The 18735-nt window shown below is 42.7% G+C and overlaps 1 protein-coding gene across 4 annotated transcripts in view; it reads left to right on the forward strand.

The window, feature by feature from the left end:
• The window catches only part of FAT1 (FAT atypical cadherin 1), a 109123-nt gene that overhangs the window by 67653 nt on the left and 22735 nt on the right, over positions 1-18735 (forward strand). For all 4 annotated transcript variants that reach the window (XR_001460211.3, XM_015249180.3, XM_015249182.3 and 1 more), the window contains exons 6-12: positions 161-371; positions 2587-2726; positions 6905-7180; positions 7309-7519; positions 11590-15657; positions 16206-16402; positions 18488-18641. Coding sequence is in view for 3 of the 4 variants with exons in the window: in XM_015249180.3 (XP_015104666.2) it covers positions 161-371; positions 2587-2726; positions 6905-7180; positions 7309-7519; positions 11590-15657; positions 16206-16402; positions 18488-18641 (5257 nt within the window). In the remaining variant the exon portion in view is untranslated. The remainder of the gene's footprint in view (positions 1-160; positions 372-2586; positions 2727-6904; positions 7181-7308; positions 7520-11589; positions 15658-16205; positions 16403-18487; positions 18642-18735) is intronic.

Below are 18735 nucleotides of genomic sequence, written 5' to 3' on the forward strand. Positions count from 1 at the left end.
CTGCAGAGTGTGGTGGGCTTTTTATCGGGCACTAAACAAGTGGAATGCATAGCACAGACACTAAATGTTTGAAATTGGTTCAGGTTAAGACCGAAGGGCTTCGGTGATGGGATGCAACTTTTAATTCACTGTCCTTATCCCCTCTGCTCCTGTGTTATAGATCAAGGCCGTTGATAATGGTCGCCCCCAAAAGTCGTCAACCACTCGACTCCATATTGAATGGATCTCCAAACCCAAACCATCCCCAGAACCAATTTCATTTGAAGAATCATTTTTCAGCTTTACAGTGATGGAAAGCGATCCAGTTGCTCACATGATTGGAGTGATATCTGTTGAGCCCCCAGGCATACCTCTTTGGTTTGACATCACCGGTAAGCATTCGTGATCATTTTCATCGTTCTTGTGTAGGTTACACTGAGAACCCGTCTGTGATTTTTCTGATTTTTTTGTGCACATCTCAGAATTTAAAATTGGGAGTAACACCTATACGTGAAGAATTTGTTTTCAATTGCAGTAAAATTCTTCACAATGTCCAACATTTATTATTAAGCTTGTTTAAGATAGATGATCTGTATGTACCTTATTACTATAAAAATAAGGTTTTTTAAACGTGCATCACAGAGTTACAGAGAAATCTTAACATTTTGCTCCAAGAGCACAGCTTCTTAACTTTTCCCTCTTCATACACAGCATATGGCACATAACTCTTTTTGTGAATATGATTGGAATGTTTAAAAATAACTGTGACTGTGTGATTGTCATCTATCAGTATTTTATAAGGCATAAGCTTACACATTTTAATTTGTGAGTTGTAAATGATAGCGTCAAGTAAGGTTTTTAAACTTCGAAGCAGGGTTCACTAGACTAAATCACCCTGTGATAAAAATTACATGCCTAAGCCAATTCTTTTTCTTTTTTTCTTTGTCATTTAATTTGGCTTGGACACAGAATGGAACACAACATACTTAAAACAATTTCTCATTAGAGTTTGACATCTTAGTTTCTTAATTCTTCGAGTCTTCACAGTGTTTTAATTACAAGCACATTTAAAATCAGAAGTGTGTGTTGGCATCGTCTCCGGTTGGAACCTCACGTCCTTTTTCCCTGTCCCCCCACACCCCACCCCACCCCGAGCCCTCCTGCCCCTGTTGCCGTCTCAGCAGGTTGAAGCTGCGGGGACCATGGGCGCAGGTGGTGCAAGCGTCACCTCTTGAACTTTCACTCTAGACAGCTGGGCTGTTTTTCCAACTTTGGTCGTTGTATGAAATTGTTGATGTTATCACAACCTTTGAAACCATTACAGGTTTAGTTTTAAAGGAAAAAACAAGATTCTTTTCATAGTTAACTGCAGCCAGGATAGTTTGCTTTCTGTTAACTCTGATCACGTCTCCAGTTGAGCAGGCTGCCACCGCGCGGCGTCTGCCTCACGTGTAGGCTGACCACCTTGGGAACCGCCGTGACTGATGGCTCTCCTTGTTCTGTGCTTGCCTTCCATGCTTGCTTCTTTGGGGCTGTGCCAGGAGACTCACTTGCTAGAGAAGTGTTTTACATCTTTCAGATGACTTGTGACCTGAACTGTACAGCAGAAGGTATCTGCTGAGATCACATAATTTGCCTGAGATTATGAGATCTAAAAGAAAAGCATCCGTGGTTCACACTTTTTTCTTTCCAGTGACCATCTTTCATTGCCTTTTTTTTTTTCCATAGCAGGCACGTGGTCACCCATTCCAGTTGCAAACATCCTGACTTTTCATACATCTCTAGATCCTTATTTTTAGATTTTAATTGAAGACTTTGTTTTGTTTGTGTGTGTGTGCATGTGTTGTTTCGCTTTTTGGTTGGATTTAGTGCTGGAACTTCATCATGATGTTTAGACTTCATTTTCATTCCATTGCATCTCATTGACAGAAGTATCTCAAGTTCAGTGGGTTTGAAAAGAGAGTTTTATCTGCAATATAATGGGGGGAATGCATTTGGATAATGTTGGTAACACAAAAAGCTTTGCAACATTAAGCTTTGTGTTTGACAGCAATGGGGAAAAACTTCAGCTAGAGTCTAGGAAGAGTCAGGACTAACTGATGTTAACTACCACTTTTTTTTTTCAGAGTTAATATTTCTTTTTAATAGTTATTTTACCTAGAGCAATATGCTCAAATTGTCAGAATTTTTTTTTTTTTAGTAAATTTTTAAATGGCGAAGTCCGGTCAGTAAATGATGTGCTAATGTAACTACTGAAATATAAATTAAAGAGGTTTTCAGAACCCGTGAAAAGCAAACTGAAAGTAACTCATTGGCAATGTTAGTGGTGCTTTTCTGTTTCCAGAGTTGCTTTCTGTCCTCCTCTCATTTGGTAGCTTCCTTGATGTTTACAGCTCAGCTTTGCCTTAATAAGCAAGCATCCTTTTTATTTTCTGGTCTTTCCAAAGGAAAGCTCCTTGGAATCACTTTGATCAGTATTATCAGAAGTTTTTCTTTTCTTTTTTTTTTTTAAACTACCATTAAGAATGACAGAGCCACAAAATAAATGACAAATTTTCATCCTGTTGATCTGTTTTTACTTTTCTGTTTGTCCTGACTTTAAACTAGGTGGCAACTATGACAGTCACTTTGATGTGGACAAGGGCACTGGAACCATCATTATTGCCAAACCTCTTGATGCAGAACAGAAATCAAACTATAACCTCACAGTCGAGGCCACAGATGGAACCGCCACTATACTTACCCAGGTAGGCGAATTACTGACGATGATGTGTTTGTCCGAGGAGGATGGATGCAGCGTTCTGAGGTCAGGTTCCCAGCCGGTATGAACAGTTGATTCTGCCTTCAGATGACTTTATGCACGTGTGCACACCAAGGACTTTTGTTTAGGGAATGAAAGTTCACTGCAAATCTTGATTTAGATTTTTTCAGGTAATTAACCAGTTTTGAAAACTTTGAAGGCAGACTTTAAAAAAAGCTATGATGCCATTAAAATCTTTTAATTTTATACTCTTTGAATCATGTTAGTATAAAGTGTATCACTGTTGAGGATGAATTTTCCAAGTCATTTGCAGTAAAGCTAGTTAAGGTGATTTAATTATCTTTTTAAACACTTTTTTGGATTTTTTTTTTCCTATTTGATGATTAAGACAAGGCCAGATTACTGGGATTTCAAATTTAAATGGTAAAACAATTACACTTAAATTCTCTTCTTTCTTATTAATTCTCTTTGATTCGCAGCGGGGGCTGTTTGAGGATTTGTTGAATACTTGCTAGATGCCAGATGTTGTTGTAGAAGCTGAATGTTAGGAAACAAAATCCTGCCCTCCTGGAGTTTACATTAGAATGCTAGAGGCTGAAGGCTGGTGTATAATCTGCTGTATCTGAAAAGTGAAAGGAAGAAATTAAATTATCAGAGGATAAAATGCTTCTGAATTCCAGTTTTCTTTCTTTAGATGATACTGTTTTAAATCTTAAATGACAGATCATCTGCTAAATCATTTAGTTGCATTGAAGAATGAAAGTGGTGTAGTCTATGATGTCTTTTCAATTAATACATGAATAGGTAATTTAAAGCCAGTTTTGAAAAGACCTTATTCCTTTCTCCAGATGCTTGTGATTTTTTATTATATTTAAAATTGATACATGTGTCATGCTTTGGGGGTCATTTTGAGACTGTCATGTAAAAGTTCCAGCGCAATTATTAACATTTCAATCTTGTCGGTAACTGTTCTCATTGTAGAAACTAGACTTCAGAGCATGAAAATGAGAATAAAAGCATTAAGAATTGTAATAAATTTAACAGGGTAATTCTGAAAGGTTCAAAGAGTATAACTGTAGGTAGATCAGTTGAAATAATTGACTAACCAGAAATCTAGCAAAGGAAACTTAATAAGCAGTAGAAATGACTCTCTGTGCCAAGCGTTCTCATTGCTAAAGATAATGTATCTACCTAAGATTTTATCACTTGCGACACAGCTCCTAGTAATTGTAGTTTTAGTTAGCATAGTTGAAAGCTTAGTATGAAATTGGTGAAGATTGACTAAAATTCCTGTAAAACCCAGTAAATATATTCTAGTCTTCTTTTCTCAGGGACGCAGAAGATCTTCAGCTTCAGTGCTTTGCATATACTTCCATAACTTCTTTTGAGTCGTTTTCAGAGGGCCTTGATAATACCCTAATGACCTGCTGGGGGAGAGGCAGTGAGAATGTCAGAGCGGTTTACATTAGAGCCCGGGCTGACCTGTTCAGATGTGGGACAAAGGCAACAAGCAGTAATTAGGTGTTGATCCCAGTCTGGGGCTGAGAACAGGCAGATAGCCATCTGAGTGGGAGCAGAGCACCTGAGAGCAGCTGAAGGGGGACACGGGGATCAGAACCTGCTTGACACGGCCCTGGTCACAGCCGGAGGGTTCCTGTTTGTCGGTGAAACTCAAGAACCGACAGAACAGGTTTTGCTGCATCAAGGTCAATGGCAGCAGTTGTCAGACTGGAGGTTTGGAGAGCGCTGTGGGCAGAGGAGGCAGTGGGAGGGTCTGAATGACTACCAGTGCTCTGTTCAGATGGCTTTCCCGTCCTGCGTTTTCCACTTAGGATGCTGACCAGTGTTAATTCGCGTCATTTTGCTTTATCTGGTACCTCAAGGCAACTTCGCCAAATCCAGTTAACATTTGGTTCCTTCTTGAAACAGCTTTGCTGTCATGTTTTCTTTCCGTTTCTCTGGAGCGTCAGCATTGCATACCTGGAGCAGGCCCCGTTTGAGTCGGACTCTGCCTCCTACTCCTGTGTGTGGGCAGGTGGCTCTAACCCTCTGTGCTTCCATTTCCCCTGGAAAGTGGGCACAGGTGACCTCATCCTCATGGGGTGCTGATGGAGGCTAAGGAAGAGAGGTGGCACACCTGTGCTTGCCCTGCCAGCCCTCAGAGCCTGTCCCCAGGCAGCGCTCACCACATGTTCCCAGTCTCACATCAGCACTGATTTGGGCTCTCGTCCCCCTAGCTTGGCCCAGAGTACATTCCTGTCTGCACCCTCTGTCTGTGCGATGCACCCTGCATTGCCTGCTGCCGGAATGGTCCGCCCGACTGGGAGGAGCACTGAAGGTGAATTTGCTCTCATGAGGCGTCTTAGAGCATGCAAGACCTGTAGCTGTGAGCCCCTGCTCCGGACTCAGGGCTCTACTTGTGGACCCCACCTCCCCCCCTGCTCCTTTGCTGTGTTCCCTGGTCCTTCTCTCAGAGACACGACATTCCATTCCACCTCTGGCCTCCATGTCTCTGGTCAAGCTTTTCCTCCCACCGCAGTGTACGTTCATCTGCCAACCTGAAACCCCTGCGAGCAGAGCCCGCCTCCTGCTTCAAAGCTCCCTGAATGTCCAGACCACCTCTGGCATCCTGAAAACTCACTCGATAACACGGGAACCTTCACTGGGCTTTGCACATTCAAGACATTGCCCGGTGAGGTTGAAAGCTTTGCAAGGGCAGGACTCTCCACGTTTCTTTTTCACCTTCAGTAAATGTAGCAAGTGCTGGTCATGTAAGTACCCAGGAAATATGTGTTGATGGAATTATTTGATCAGAAAAGATTGTTCTTACTTCAGCTGTTCCAGTGTAATTGAGATCAGTTGATCTTGGAGCAGCATTATACCTCTCCCCAACACTCACTATGTGAGAAAAATAAAATTTTAACTATACAGTGGAAGGGGATATATAATGATTTAATTTATAGACGTTGCCTTTTTTACTTATTTATTTTAATGGAGGTACTGGGGATTGAACCCAGGACCTCATGCGTGCTAAGCTTGTGCTCTGCCACTTAGCTATACCCTCCCCTCTAGAAATTACCTTTATAGCCATTGCTTCTGGATCATCATTGACCTTTCAGAGTGAGGCATCTTTGTTTTAAATGTTTACATAACCTGCACCTAAAACCTTTCTGTGGTTTGGTGGATGCATTTAGTATTGATATAGTTTAACGTTACAGATCCATCCTGAGGTTTTTGTGTTCTGGGAGAACGCTGGGAGAGTCTTCACGGAAAGGCCTCCAGTCCATATGCTGCCCTAGTCTGGTTAACGCTGTCCCCGTGCAGTTCTGGGACTTAGCCTCCTGTGCCGTTCAGACTAGAGAAATCTGTCCCATGTGAGCCAGCGAAGCTTAGGTTTCTCATCATAACTGTAAACCATCTTTTATAATTGGTAGTGATTTGCACTGTGCCTTATCCACATGTGTCTTTTCAGTCTGAAAATTAATCTTCTTACTGTCAAAGTAATTTTTTTTTAATTTAGCTTGGGACTGAGTTTTTTAACATCTGCTTTTTTTCCTGTAAGGTTTTAATTCTGTGCTGACATATTTAAGAGAGTTCTCTCTCTCTCTCCAGCGTATTTAAATTGCTTTAAAGAAATAAATGTATTTACTACTTAATGTGTAGATTTTATGATCACAAAAATACAAAGATTTTTAAGCACATTTCTAATTTTCATATTTATATGTATCTATCAGTAGGGATTTGGAGTCTCAAAGATTAGCACAAGAACTTCAGATACTGTGACCATTTAGTTCTAGAAATATCTGGTCTGTGGAGACCAAGAGAAACCAAGCCTGCATTTCAGTAAAGAGATGTGTTTCGTTTGTGTATGTGTGTGCGCATGCACCCGTGCATGCGATTACATTTTCCCTCCACAATTAGTCTCAGGAATTTAGGAAGGTCTTTATTATCTTACTCATATTTATATAGATACTATTTCAGTGAAAAATTTTAAAGATACTTCTGATTCCAGATTTTGGTTGCTTTTCTTTCTCATGTTTGTATTTCATTTTGCTCAAAAATTAGTTTTTTTCCAGTGTGCATCTAATTTTTACCCCCCAATTCTTTACCTATTCAAACATCATACTTAGGAATATTGTGACGTGAGTCATTTTGTCATTACAGGTTTTCATCAAAGTAATAGACACAAATGACCATCGTCCTCAATTTTCCACATCAAAATATGAAGTTGTTATTCCTGAAGACACAGTGCCAGAAACAGAAATTTTGCAGATCAGTGCTGTGGATAAGGATGAGAAAAACAAACTCATCTACACTCTCCAGAGCAGTATAGATCCACTGAGCCTCAAGAAATTTCGTCTTGACCCTGCAACCGGCTCTCTCTACACGTCGGAAATGCTTGACCACGAGGCGGCGCACCAGCATGTTCTCACGGTCATGGTACGGCGCTCTGCTTATTCTGCCCGTTCTGCCATTTGGCTCCTGGAGGGTTCCCTGTGTCTGAGAGTGACCTTTAGTCAGTTCAAAGGAAAACCTTAACAGGACTGATAACGCGTTGTTTCTTTTAGGTACGAGATCAAGATGTCCCCGTAAAGCGCAACTTCGCAAGGATCGTTGTTAATGTCAGCGACACCAATGACCACGCCCCCTGGTTCACGAGCTCGTCCTACGAAGGGCGGGTTTACGAGTCCGCCGCTGTGGGCTCCGTCGTGTTGCAGGTTACAGCTCTGGACAAGGACAAAGGGAAAAATGCCGAAGTGCTGTATTCCATCGAATCAGGTATTTTGGGAGCACTCCACAGGTTTATAACTCTGCATGTGTTAGAAAGTGTATTTCTTCTTTTCTAAAATGAGTTCTAGATGCTGAAGCATTTCTGTGTATCACTGTAAAAACTGCTTAAATTTTACCATTGGGGTACCATTTTACATGTTAGAAAGAGGAAAAAAAATTTTTTTTAAACTTTTAACTCATTAGTTCTAGCAAAAAGAGAGAGTCCTAAGTTTGGGTAATGTTCTTGGAGGTTCGTAATATTAACGTAATTCAAGGCTCTGAGAAGTCCTGCAGTAAAGATTTCATTTGACCAATTCAGTATTTTCAAAATGGTTTCAGCCACACACTCCTTTTCCTCCATAAGCTATGAAGCACTCTGGCCTAGTACTTTAACATTTTTCTTTAAGTCAGAAAGTGTTTTCTCTTGGGCAGAGCAGGAAATTCCATGACAGAGAGCCTGCTCATCCAGTTCTGATTGGGTCACGTCTCATGAAGGGTGTCACGCCTCTCCTGCCCCTTCTAGGTTTCCCTTTTCTGCCGCTTTCACCCCCACGCATGTCACGGTTGCACTGCATGAATGGAACTGGGTTGTTGCAGTGGGTCCCAGGGTTGGAGGTAGGGCTTGAAGAAATGTTGAAAGTCTAAGGGGCCTGTGGAGTCAGGCAGGAGACAGCAGGGGCAGGAAGGCCAGCTGGAGCTGTTGGCCTGGACAGTTCCAGGGGCGATAGGACGAGAGGTCCAGAGTCTCGCCGGTGATTCCAGGAAGGGGGGTCACCAGGAAGCAAAGTGAAGTCTTCACGTTTTGTTTTATGTTGCTCTTCACTCATTCGTTTCTGTATCCCATGGACTCTCATCTCCTGTGCCAGGTACCATGCCAGGAGCACTCGGACTTGTGCTTGATGGGTAGGGCTCACCATTGATCCACAAATGTATGTTCTTGCAAAAGCATTCTGCCCCTGATTGAAACAGGGATCTGCTTGAGAGCAGGTGATGTATACAGTCAGAAATCACCTTGCTCTGAGACTTCCCCTGCTAGTGCCAAATACTATGAGTAAGTGATTAAATACCGAGAAGGCAGCTCCCACTTTTCCATCTTTCTCTGTGTCATTGTTAGTTCAAAGAATATACATTTTCATTTTTCTGTCTTTATAATAATTTTAGAATATTGAGATCACCCACTCAACTTGCCTTTTTTTTTGATAAGTCCATACCTCTGCATATTTAGAAATGGTGTGTGTACCTATTCTAGGCATTAGAATTAATAGAGGTTTAATTAACTGTAGCTCATATAATCCAAAGGTGAACAAGTGGAGAGTAATTTAAAAAAAAAAAAAACCCAGTGCTTAATCAATGTGTTCTATGTGGTTAAACTATTTTTATTTCTTAATACATTTGAAGTTTCATTTCCTTCTCTGCAAGTGGCCAAATTTAGGCCATTACTCACAAATAAGACCTCATATACTGTCTGAGGTTGCAGTTTTAAAATGTACTGTAATGTAGTTAGTGCTTTGAATAAAGATGGCTTTTCCACTGGTTCAGAAATTTAACTATAAAAAAAAAACAAAAAAAGCAATGCATTCCATTTGTGCATGCCTGAGCACTTCAATAAAATAATTTTCTCCTAGACAAACTAACTGGGTTTGTGTAGGAGAAAATGTTAAACTTTCCCTTAGCTTTCACATAATTTTCAACAACTGGGTGTTTAAAATATGATTGTTGGAGCCCAGCTGAAGGCATGTGCATTCTTTAAATGCTTGTAATGACTGATGGGATTAGCAATTTGGTATTCCAAGAATGGAACTGTATCTCCACTCAAAGAACGATAATACCAAGGGCCTATTCTGATAGAAAATTTGGACTTTTATAGATTCGGTAACATAAAAATCGTGCTCTACAGTAGGAGATGATTACCACTGAAATGCAGTGGGCTCATGTGTGTGTAAGTCTTTTGGAATAGTAAGAACTATAAAATGGCCCCATTGCCTTTCATTCAACAATGTGTTCATAATAACCTGCTTCTGATTTGTGTCAGATGACATTTAATGGAGTTCAAAAGAGTAGTTATAAATTTAGGCCATCACACTGTATGTTTAATTGGCAGCAATTTATTGAGCAAAAGGTTTGGCCTGGTTAGGAGTCTTGAGGGAATAATGCACGCATGAGAAGCGATGGGACGAGCTGGGGGAAGACTGGTCCAGGAGGGGACCCACCAAACACCCGGGTCCTGGGGTGAAAGTGTGCTCACCCGACTGAGGAGTCTGCTTCAGTGCAGATAGAATCTTTTCATTCCTCCATGTGGGGCTGGTGTATCTGAAGCTTTAAGATTTCACTGTACAAAATAAAAGAGACATGCATATAGATGAATGAATATAAAATAGAGTAGGTCGGCTGCTCTATTAGTACAGACATGGGAGAGTCCAGAGGGTGGGAATGCACAGTTGTCCAGAGGTTTTCACAGTCCCTGGATCAGTCCAGGCGACCAACCAGTCACGGTTTGGAAGTGGGGGCGCGAGGGATGCACAGGTGGGTAAGAAAGGACCTTCGAATTCTGATGACTGACTGAAGCACAGTGAGAGGGCACCCAGGGTCGGTGACTCTCCTAAATACAGACAGGCCCGAAAGTAGTGTCTGCGGACCCGGCAGAGGCAGCATCACCCCCTTCATGGGCCAGGGTCCAGCTCAGAGCTTCGTGGCCCAGAGACAGCCTGGACCTCTGTCCTGTTGCAGATCGAGGCACAGCCTTGGGGCCTGGACGCAGAGCCAGGCCGACTTAATGAAAACCAAACTGGGTTTGGCCTCAGAGAAAGCTAGTGTGGAGTTTTGGAAAATGTATTAAAGAAAGGAATTGAAGGCTATAGAGGAAGTGTTTCGTAGTAATGATGTGGAGAAAGGAGTGCTTGGTTAATCCTCTGGTTTGCAAATCACACCGAGTTCATCCGGGTCTATGAAGTGCCACATTGAATGCAAACCTAAGGGAAAACAGAATTTGAGAAAGTGGTTAAGTGGCAAGTCAGTTTTGTTTTGAGTAGTTCATTTGGGGAAAATAAATTCAGTTCTATGACTAGAATGAATGATTCTGGGCTCTTGTTTATAAAACAGAAAAGGGATGAAGGGTTCATGGAGGAATCAAAAGATAATAAACTGCTGACCCAGATTTCTTCAGAAAGATTTCAGTCAATGGTACAAAACTGTGGAATACTGTGGAGTTGCATTTCCAGCTAAATACATGTAGATAACATAGCAGGGAAGGGTCCAAAGGAAAGCAAGTAAAACTATCTTAGAGTTTTTCAGCCTCAGCACTATTGATACTTTGGACCAAAACATTCTCTGGTGTGGGGGCTCTCCTGTGTATTGTTAGACGTTTAGCCACGCCCGGGGTCTCTAGCACACGAAGAGTGGTGACCGAGAATGTGTCCAGACATTGTTGAATGTCCCCTTCTGGGTGAAGTCACCTGCAGTTCAGAACCACTCGCCTAGAGAATAAATTAACCTAAAAAAAATATTTAGAAGGGAATATTATCGGAATCTTCAAAACCAAAAGTGGAGCAGATGACACACAAGCTGAGTCATCAATTCCCTGAATGTTGAAAATAAGGGACAACTCTCTTGAAGCTTGCTGAATTTAATTGAAGTCTTCCCTCTCATAGTGAATAAGAATCTTGAGAATTTGCAAGTGATAAATGAATATATCCCAAAGGGTTTTTGAGGAACTCTTGGAAATTATTAACTTAACTGCTTTATGGAAGGAAAACCGGATCCTTTCATGATACATTCCCCGTTCAACCAGAGAGAGTGAGTGTTGGCTTTAGGTGCAGAGAGATATTTCTTCTGGTTCTTGCTTTTCATCATTTATGGGCAACACTGGATGTTTGCCTTATTTTAGGTGGGTCAAAATGAAAACAAGTGCCAAAATGAGACGTGTTGAATGAAATAAGTTCCATTCAAATATTGATAACCCCCAAATTTCTGTTTGATTTCAGAATGTAATCTTTAAACATTCCTTTATTCTTGTGATCTCCAGCTGCTGCTTCTGTTGGTCATTGTGTTTTTCTCTGACATGCTTGTTTTTCTCCTTGCAGGGAACATCGGAAATTCTTTTACGATCGATCCCATCTTGGGCTCTATAAAAACTGCCAAAGAATTAGATCGAAGTAACCAAGTCGAATATGACTTAATGGTAAAAGCTACAGATAAAGGCAACCCACCGATGAGTGAGATCACTTCCGTGCATATCTTTGTCACCATTGCCGACAACGCGTCTCCCAAGTTTACATCCAAAGAATATTCTGTTGAAATTAGTGAAACCATCAGTGTTGGGAGTTTTGTCGGAATGGTGACAGCCCACAGTCAGTCTTCAGTAGTATATGAAATAAAAGATGGAAATGTAGCGGATGCCTTTGATATTAATCCACATTCTGGAAGCATCATCACTCAGAAAGCTTTGGACTTTGAAACTCTGCCTGTTTATGCATTGACAATACAAGGGACTAACATGGCTGGTTTGTCTACGAACACAACTGTTCTAGTGCATCTGCAGGATGAAAATGACAACTTGCCAGTTTTCACGCAGGCAGAATATACGGGGCTCGTTAGCGAATCAGCTTCAATTAACAGTGTGGTCCTAACAGACAAGAATGTCCCCTTGGTGATTCGAGCCACTGATGCTGATAAAGAATCAAATGCTTTGCTTGTTTATCACATTGTCGAACCATCTATACACAAGTATTTTGCTATTGATTCAAGTACTGGTGCCATTCATACGGTACTGAGTTTGGACTATGAAGAAACAAGTACTTTTCACTTTACTGTGCAGGTGCACGACATGGGAACACCACGTTTATTTGCTGAATATGCAGCCAATGTGACTATACATGTAATTGACATTAATGACTGCCCTCCTGTGTTCTCCAGATCATTATATGAAGCATCTCTTTTGTTGCCAACATACAGAGGAGTAAAGGTCATCACAGTAAATGCTACTGATGCTGATTCAAGTGCATTCTCACAGTTGATGTACTCCATCAGCGAAGGCAACATCGGGGAGAAGTTTTTAATGGACCACAAGACTGGTACTATAACTGTGCAAAACACAACTCAGTTACGGAGCCGCTATGAGTTAGCTGTCAGAGCTTCTGATGGCAGGTTTGCAAGCTTTACCTCTGTGAAAATTAACGTGAAAGAAAGCAAAGAAAGTCAGCTGAAGTTTACTCAGGATGTCTACTCTGCAGTAGTGAAAGAGAATTCCACGGAAGCCAAAACGTTAGCTGTCATTACTGCTCTCGGGAATCCAATCAACGAGCCCCTGTTTTATCAGATCCTCAACCCAGATCGCAGATTTAAAATCAGCCGCACTTCTGGAGTTCTGTCGACCACCGGCATACCGTTTGATCGTGAACAGCAGGAGCTGTTCGACGTGGTCGTGGAAGTGACACAAGAGCATAAGCCTTCAGCGGTGGCACACGTCATCGTGAAGGTCACTGTGGAAGACCAGAATGACAACGCACCGGTGTTTGTCAACCTCCCATACTACGCTGTTGTCAAAGTGGATACCGCCGTGGGCCACGTTATTCGCTCCGTGACTGCCATCGACAGGGACGCCGGCAGAAATGGGGATGTGCATTACTACCTCAAGGAACACCACGAGCACTTCCAAATTGGATCCTCAGGTGAACTTACGCTGAAAAAGCAGTTTGAACCTGACACCTTAAATAAAGAATATCTCGTCACAGTGGTTGCAAAAGATGGAGGAAACCCGGCTTTTTCAGCTGAAGTCATCGTTCCCATTACTGTTATGAATAAAGCCATGCCTGTGTTTGAAAAGCCTTTCTACAGCGCCGAGATCCCAGAGAACATTCAGGTGCACAGCCCCGTTGTCCACGTACAGGCCAACAGTCCGGAGGGGCTGAAGGTGTTCTACAGCATCACAGATGGCGATCCTTTCAGCCAGTTTACTATTAACTTCAACACCGGAGTTATAAATGTCATAGCGCCTCTGGACTTCGAGTCCCACCCAGCATATAAACTGAGCATCCGAGCAACTGACTCCTTGACTGGCGCTCATGCCGAAGTTTTTGTGGACATCGTCGTGGAAGACATCAATGATAACCCTCCCGTGTTTGTCCAGCAGTCCTATGCCACCACCCTGTCCGAGGCATCTGTAATCGGAACGTCCGTTGTTCAAGTCAGAGCAACAGATTCCGATTCAGAACCAAACAGAGGGATTTCGTACCATATGTTTGGGAATCATAGCAAGAGTCATGATCATTTTCACATCGACAGTGGCACTGGTCTCATTTCACTGGTTAGGACTTTGGATTATGAGCGGTCCCAGCAGCACAAGATTTTCGTAAGGGCTATTGATAGTGGCATGCCCCCGCTGAGCAGCGAAGTGATTGTCACAGTCGATGTCACCGACCTCAATGATCACCCACCACTATTTGACCAGCAGATTTATGAAGCCAAAATTAGTGAGCATGCTGCCCACGGGCATTTTGTGACCTGTGTAAAAGCCTATGATGCAGACAGTTCAGACATAGACAAGTTGGAGTATTCCATTCTGGCTGGCAACGATCATAAGAATTTTGTCATTGACGGCAAGACAGGAATCATTACGCTCTCAAACCTGCGCCGGCATGCCCTGAAGCCATCGTACACCCTTCAGGTTTCCGTGTCTGATGGAGTTTTTAGAAGTTCAGCTGAGGTTCATATAACTGTGATTGGAGGCAATTTGCACAGTCCCGTTTTTCTTCAGAACGAATATGAAGTGGAGCTGGCTGAAAACGCTCCCTTGCACACCCTGGTGACTGAGGTCAAAGCGACTGATGGGGATTCGGGCATTTTTGGCCATGTTACTTACCATATTGTGAATGACTTTGCCAGAGACAGGTTTTACACTAATGAGAGAGGACAGATCTTTACTTTAGAAAAACTTGATCGAGAAACCCCAGCGGAAAAAGTAATCCCAGTTCGTTTCATGGCCAAGGATGCTGGAGGAAAAGTTGCTTTCTGCACCATTAATGTCATCCTTACAGATGACAATGACAATGCACCACAGTTTCGAGCAACCAAGTTTGAGGTGAACATAGGGTCCAATGCTCCCAAAGGGACGTCGGTCATCAAAGTTCTGGCGAGTGACGCCGACGAGGGGTCCAATGCCGACGTCACCTATGCCATCGAGGCAGATTCTGAAAGTGTTAAAGAGAATTTGGAAATTAACAGACTGTCTGGCATCATTACTACAAAGGAAAGCTTAATTGGCTTGGAAAATGAGGTCTTCACTTTCTTTGTTAGAGCTGTGGATAACGGGGCTCCACCCAGAGAGTCTGTTGTTCCCGTCTATGTAAAAGTACTGCCGCCAGAAGTGCGGCTTCCAAGATTTTCAGAACCGTTTTACACCTATACAGTTTCCGAAGACGTGCCTATTGGAACAGAAATAGATCTCATCCGCGCAGAACATAGCGGGACTGTCCTTTACAGCCTCGTCAAAGGGAACACCCCTGAGAGTAATAGGGATGAGTTCTTTGTGATCGACAGACAGAGTGGGAGACTGAAACTGGAGAAGAGTCTTGACCATGAGACAACCAAGTGGTACCAGTTCTCCATCCTTGCCCGTTGCACTCATGAGGACTATGAGGTCGTGGCTTCTGTAGATGTTAGTATCCAAGTGAAAGATGCAAATGACAACAGCCCCATCCTGGAGTCCAGTCCGTATGAGGCATTTATTGTTGAAAACCTGCCAGGGGGAAGTAGAGTCATCCAGATCAGGGCATCTGATCTAGACTCAGGCACCAACGGCCAAGTGATGTATAGTCTAGATCAGTCACAAAGTGCGGAAGTCATCGAAGCTTTTGCCATTAACATGGAAACGGGCTGGATTACCACCCTTAGGGAACTTGACCATGAAAAGAGAGACAGTTACCAGATTAAGGTTGTTGCATCAGATCATGGTGAGAAGGTTCAGCTCTCCTCCACAGCCATCGTGGACGTTACTGTCACCGACGTCAACGATAGTCCCCCACGGTTCACGGCAGAGATTTATAAAGGGACCGTGAGTGAAGATGATCCCCCAGGTGGCGTAATTGCCATCCTGAGTACCACGGATGCTGATTCTGAAGAGATTAACAGACAGGTCACATACTACATAACAGGTAACACATTTAAACTAAGTGGTTTAATTTTTAAGATTGTATTAGAAGTACAAGTTCTGAGATACACATTTTATGGAAATTGGGAGTTAAAGGGATGATTTATAGTGTGTCTAAAATAAGTAGAAATAACACCTCTCAAGCTGTGTTTCAGGTTCTTTGCCTAAGCAAAGCCTGTCTTTGTTTATTGGATTGTTTTTGATTTTTATGACTCATTCTCTTTTTATACATAGTGTATAAAAAATAATTCTTTTAAAAAACTATAGTTTCAGTAAAGGCTAAAGTGTTGCTGACAGTCTTTATATTTTATTTGGCTGACTGTTGTGTTTAAATATACATTTTAATGCTGCTTGCTTTGTTTTTTGGTTTTTTGAGGTCTTTTTTGACAAATGGTTTGAAAGGTAATATAACAAATTTAAATGTAATTTCTTTAAAAACTTAACTCTTTTGAATTACAACATTATATATTGTTTGCACAATTCATTTCTCCTGTTACTTATTTCTTCTTTTATTTCGTCACATTTGACTGTCATCTGCCATTGATTTCATAGGCGGGGATCCTTTGGGGCAGTTTGCTATTGAAAATATACAGAACGAGTGGAAGGTCTACGTGAAGAAGCCTCTCGACAGGGAAAAGAGGGACAGTTACCTGCTGACTGTCACAGCGACTGATGGGACCTTCTCATCAAAAGCTATAGTTGAAGTGAAGGTTCTCGATGCAAATGACAACAGTCCCGTTTGTGAAAAGGTAGGCTGCTCTTTCCTCAAGTTTATATGCTACGAACTCAGATTTCTTCTTAAACCTCTCAGGAGGACTGTCGTGTGGTGCTGGGGTGTGACTCAGCTCTGTTTCCTATTGTAAACTCTTGCTGTTTAAGTAGAGGGGAAGGTTAAATGGGGCAAGGGTTAGCTTCAGAACTACTTCTGAGGAACACTGAATAGCTTAAAAACCTCCTTTGATTGCGGTTATATTTAACTCTAAACATACTCTTTTAAGTTTTCATGAAGAGGTTCCCTTCATTTGGGGATGAGGGTCTTTGTGGGGACATACTAGGCCAGGAGGTCTGGATACAGAGCTCCGTTGTACTTTCGCAGACTGTGTTGTGGGCACCGGCTCCCGCACACTGGAGACACTGCGAGGTTACCGTGTGGCTTCTGCACCTGCCCGAGGTTGCTCAGCGAGGGCGAGGGTGACCCCGGAGCTGGACGATGAGGCAAAGCCCCGCCTTGGGAGGTGGTGGTGGGAGAACTAGGAGAGGTCGTGGACGGGCAGTGGGGCGGGCGGGCGGGCAGGTTAGTAACCGGATTTTAGGGGCTGTGAAGGGCATGACCGGGGAGAGCTGGGACTCTCTGAATCCTTTCTCATTCGAAAGGCAGAGCCAACATGAGCGGAGAATCCCTGGGAGAAGCCGAGTTTGGTGGTGTTCTGTCCGTTTAAATGAGGAGAGTGGAGGCAGGGGCATAGTAGAGGGTGGGCCGAGGTGCGGAGGGAAGGAAAGGACAGAAGGCGCTGCAGCTGGAAGGTGGTGGCACTTGGTCCTGCCTGGAGACAGCGCGGCAGGCGAGTGAGGTCAGGGTGGACTTCACTGTTTCCCCACAGGAGTGACTGGGGAAGACCAGCCAGAAGCCGGGAGTGGGAATTGGTTTTCGAGGAGGCCCGTTGAGTTCAGTTTCAGATTTGTTACGTTTGAGGTCCTGGGACGTTCAGTCAGATGTGTCGTGTAGACGTTCAGAGTTGGCCAGGTTGAGGATGGGTATGTAACCTTGGCAGCGTGGATGGCTAACTGATAATTGGCGGAGGGGAAGTGAGTGTGAGGGGGGACGGGGAGTTGGAGACTGTCACGTGGCGCAGCGGAAGGGCCAGCGTGTCCTCAGGGGAGGGGACGCTTAGAGTTCAGTCGAGGGCAAAGTGGAGCTTCTGAGGGACGAGGAGTTCACTTCAGTCTGTGTTTTTGATGACAGTATTTTCTGGAAGGGAGGGTTGTGTGTGTGTGTGTAACTTAGAGAAACTAAATGTGTTTTGTTGTTTTTTAGCACTTTTCCCTGTTATCTTGGGGATTCATAAAATTCAGACAGTAGATCATTTGAAATCATCAGTATTGCAAAATATGCTGTTTCATGAGTCAGAAATGTAGTTCACCTAAAATTGAGCTCATATTAAGAAAATAAATGTAACAGCGTCTTAAATATTTGTCTTACATTTTGGTTTACGGCCTGGAATTCTAAGTAGTTAGAACTGGGAACAGCCGTTCCCTGTGCTTTGAGAATTAGGTCAGGTCTGCAGGGAGATGGGGTGAAGCAGAGAGTAGAAGAGCCCTGGCCTGAGCATCACTTGTCCTCCCCACCCCACCCCGCAGCCAGTCTTTGTCTTCTCCCAGGACAGGGGGATCACATCTCTTCCAGCTGCAGTTGCTTGGTTATGTGTTAAGACTGATTGCAAACAAAAAACTCCTGCATTGAAAATAAGTAGATCTAATGTAAACAGGCATTTATTATCTCTAATTTTGGGGTAAATATGGAGTGCTATGTATATTTTCTCATCAGAATTTACATTAAATTAAATACGAAACCAAATCAAGGGCATAAAGTATTCAGCATCCTGTAGGTTAAATGTCAGGTCAGCCTCTTCAGCAGTGTGGAGTCATTAACTGTTACGTGACTCCCCTTTGTTTTAAATGTGTTTTATAAGAAAAATAGTTTTGGAAGCTCCTTGGATTTTAATTTCAGTTGTTTCCCATGTGTTCAGTGACCAAAGGTAAATGATTCTGTACTTTCTTGGCAGTCATGTTAACTTTTAACATTGCATGTTAATACTGTTTAAAATCTTTTGTAGACTTTGTATTCGGACACGATTCCCGAAGATGCCTTTCCTGGGAAATTGATCATGCAGGTGTCTGCTACAGATGCAGACATCCGTTCCAACGCTGAAATTACTTACACGTTATTTGGTACAGGTGCAGAAAAATTCAAACTAAATCCAGACACAGGTAAAGATGGGGTTTGGGGGCAAAACTAATTGTGTTCTGACGAAGTCACGTATGTGGGTTGTCTTGGATCACACGGAAAATTTGAAATTACATT

The sequence above is a fragment of the Vicugna pacos genome, chromosome 26 (assembly GCF_048564905.1).
Source record: "Vicugna pacos chromosome 26, VicPac4, whole genome shotgun sequence".
In the NCBI taxonomy this organism is placed as follows: Eukaryota; Metazoa; Chordata; class Mammalia; order Artiodactyla; family Camelidae; genus Vicugna; species Vicugna pacos.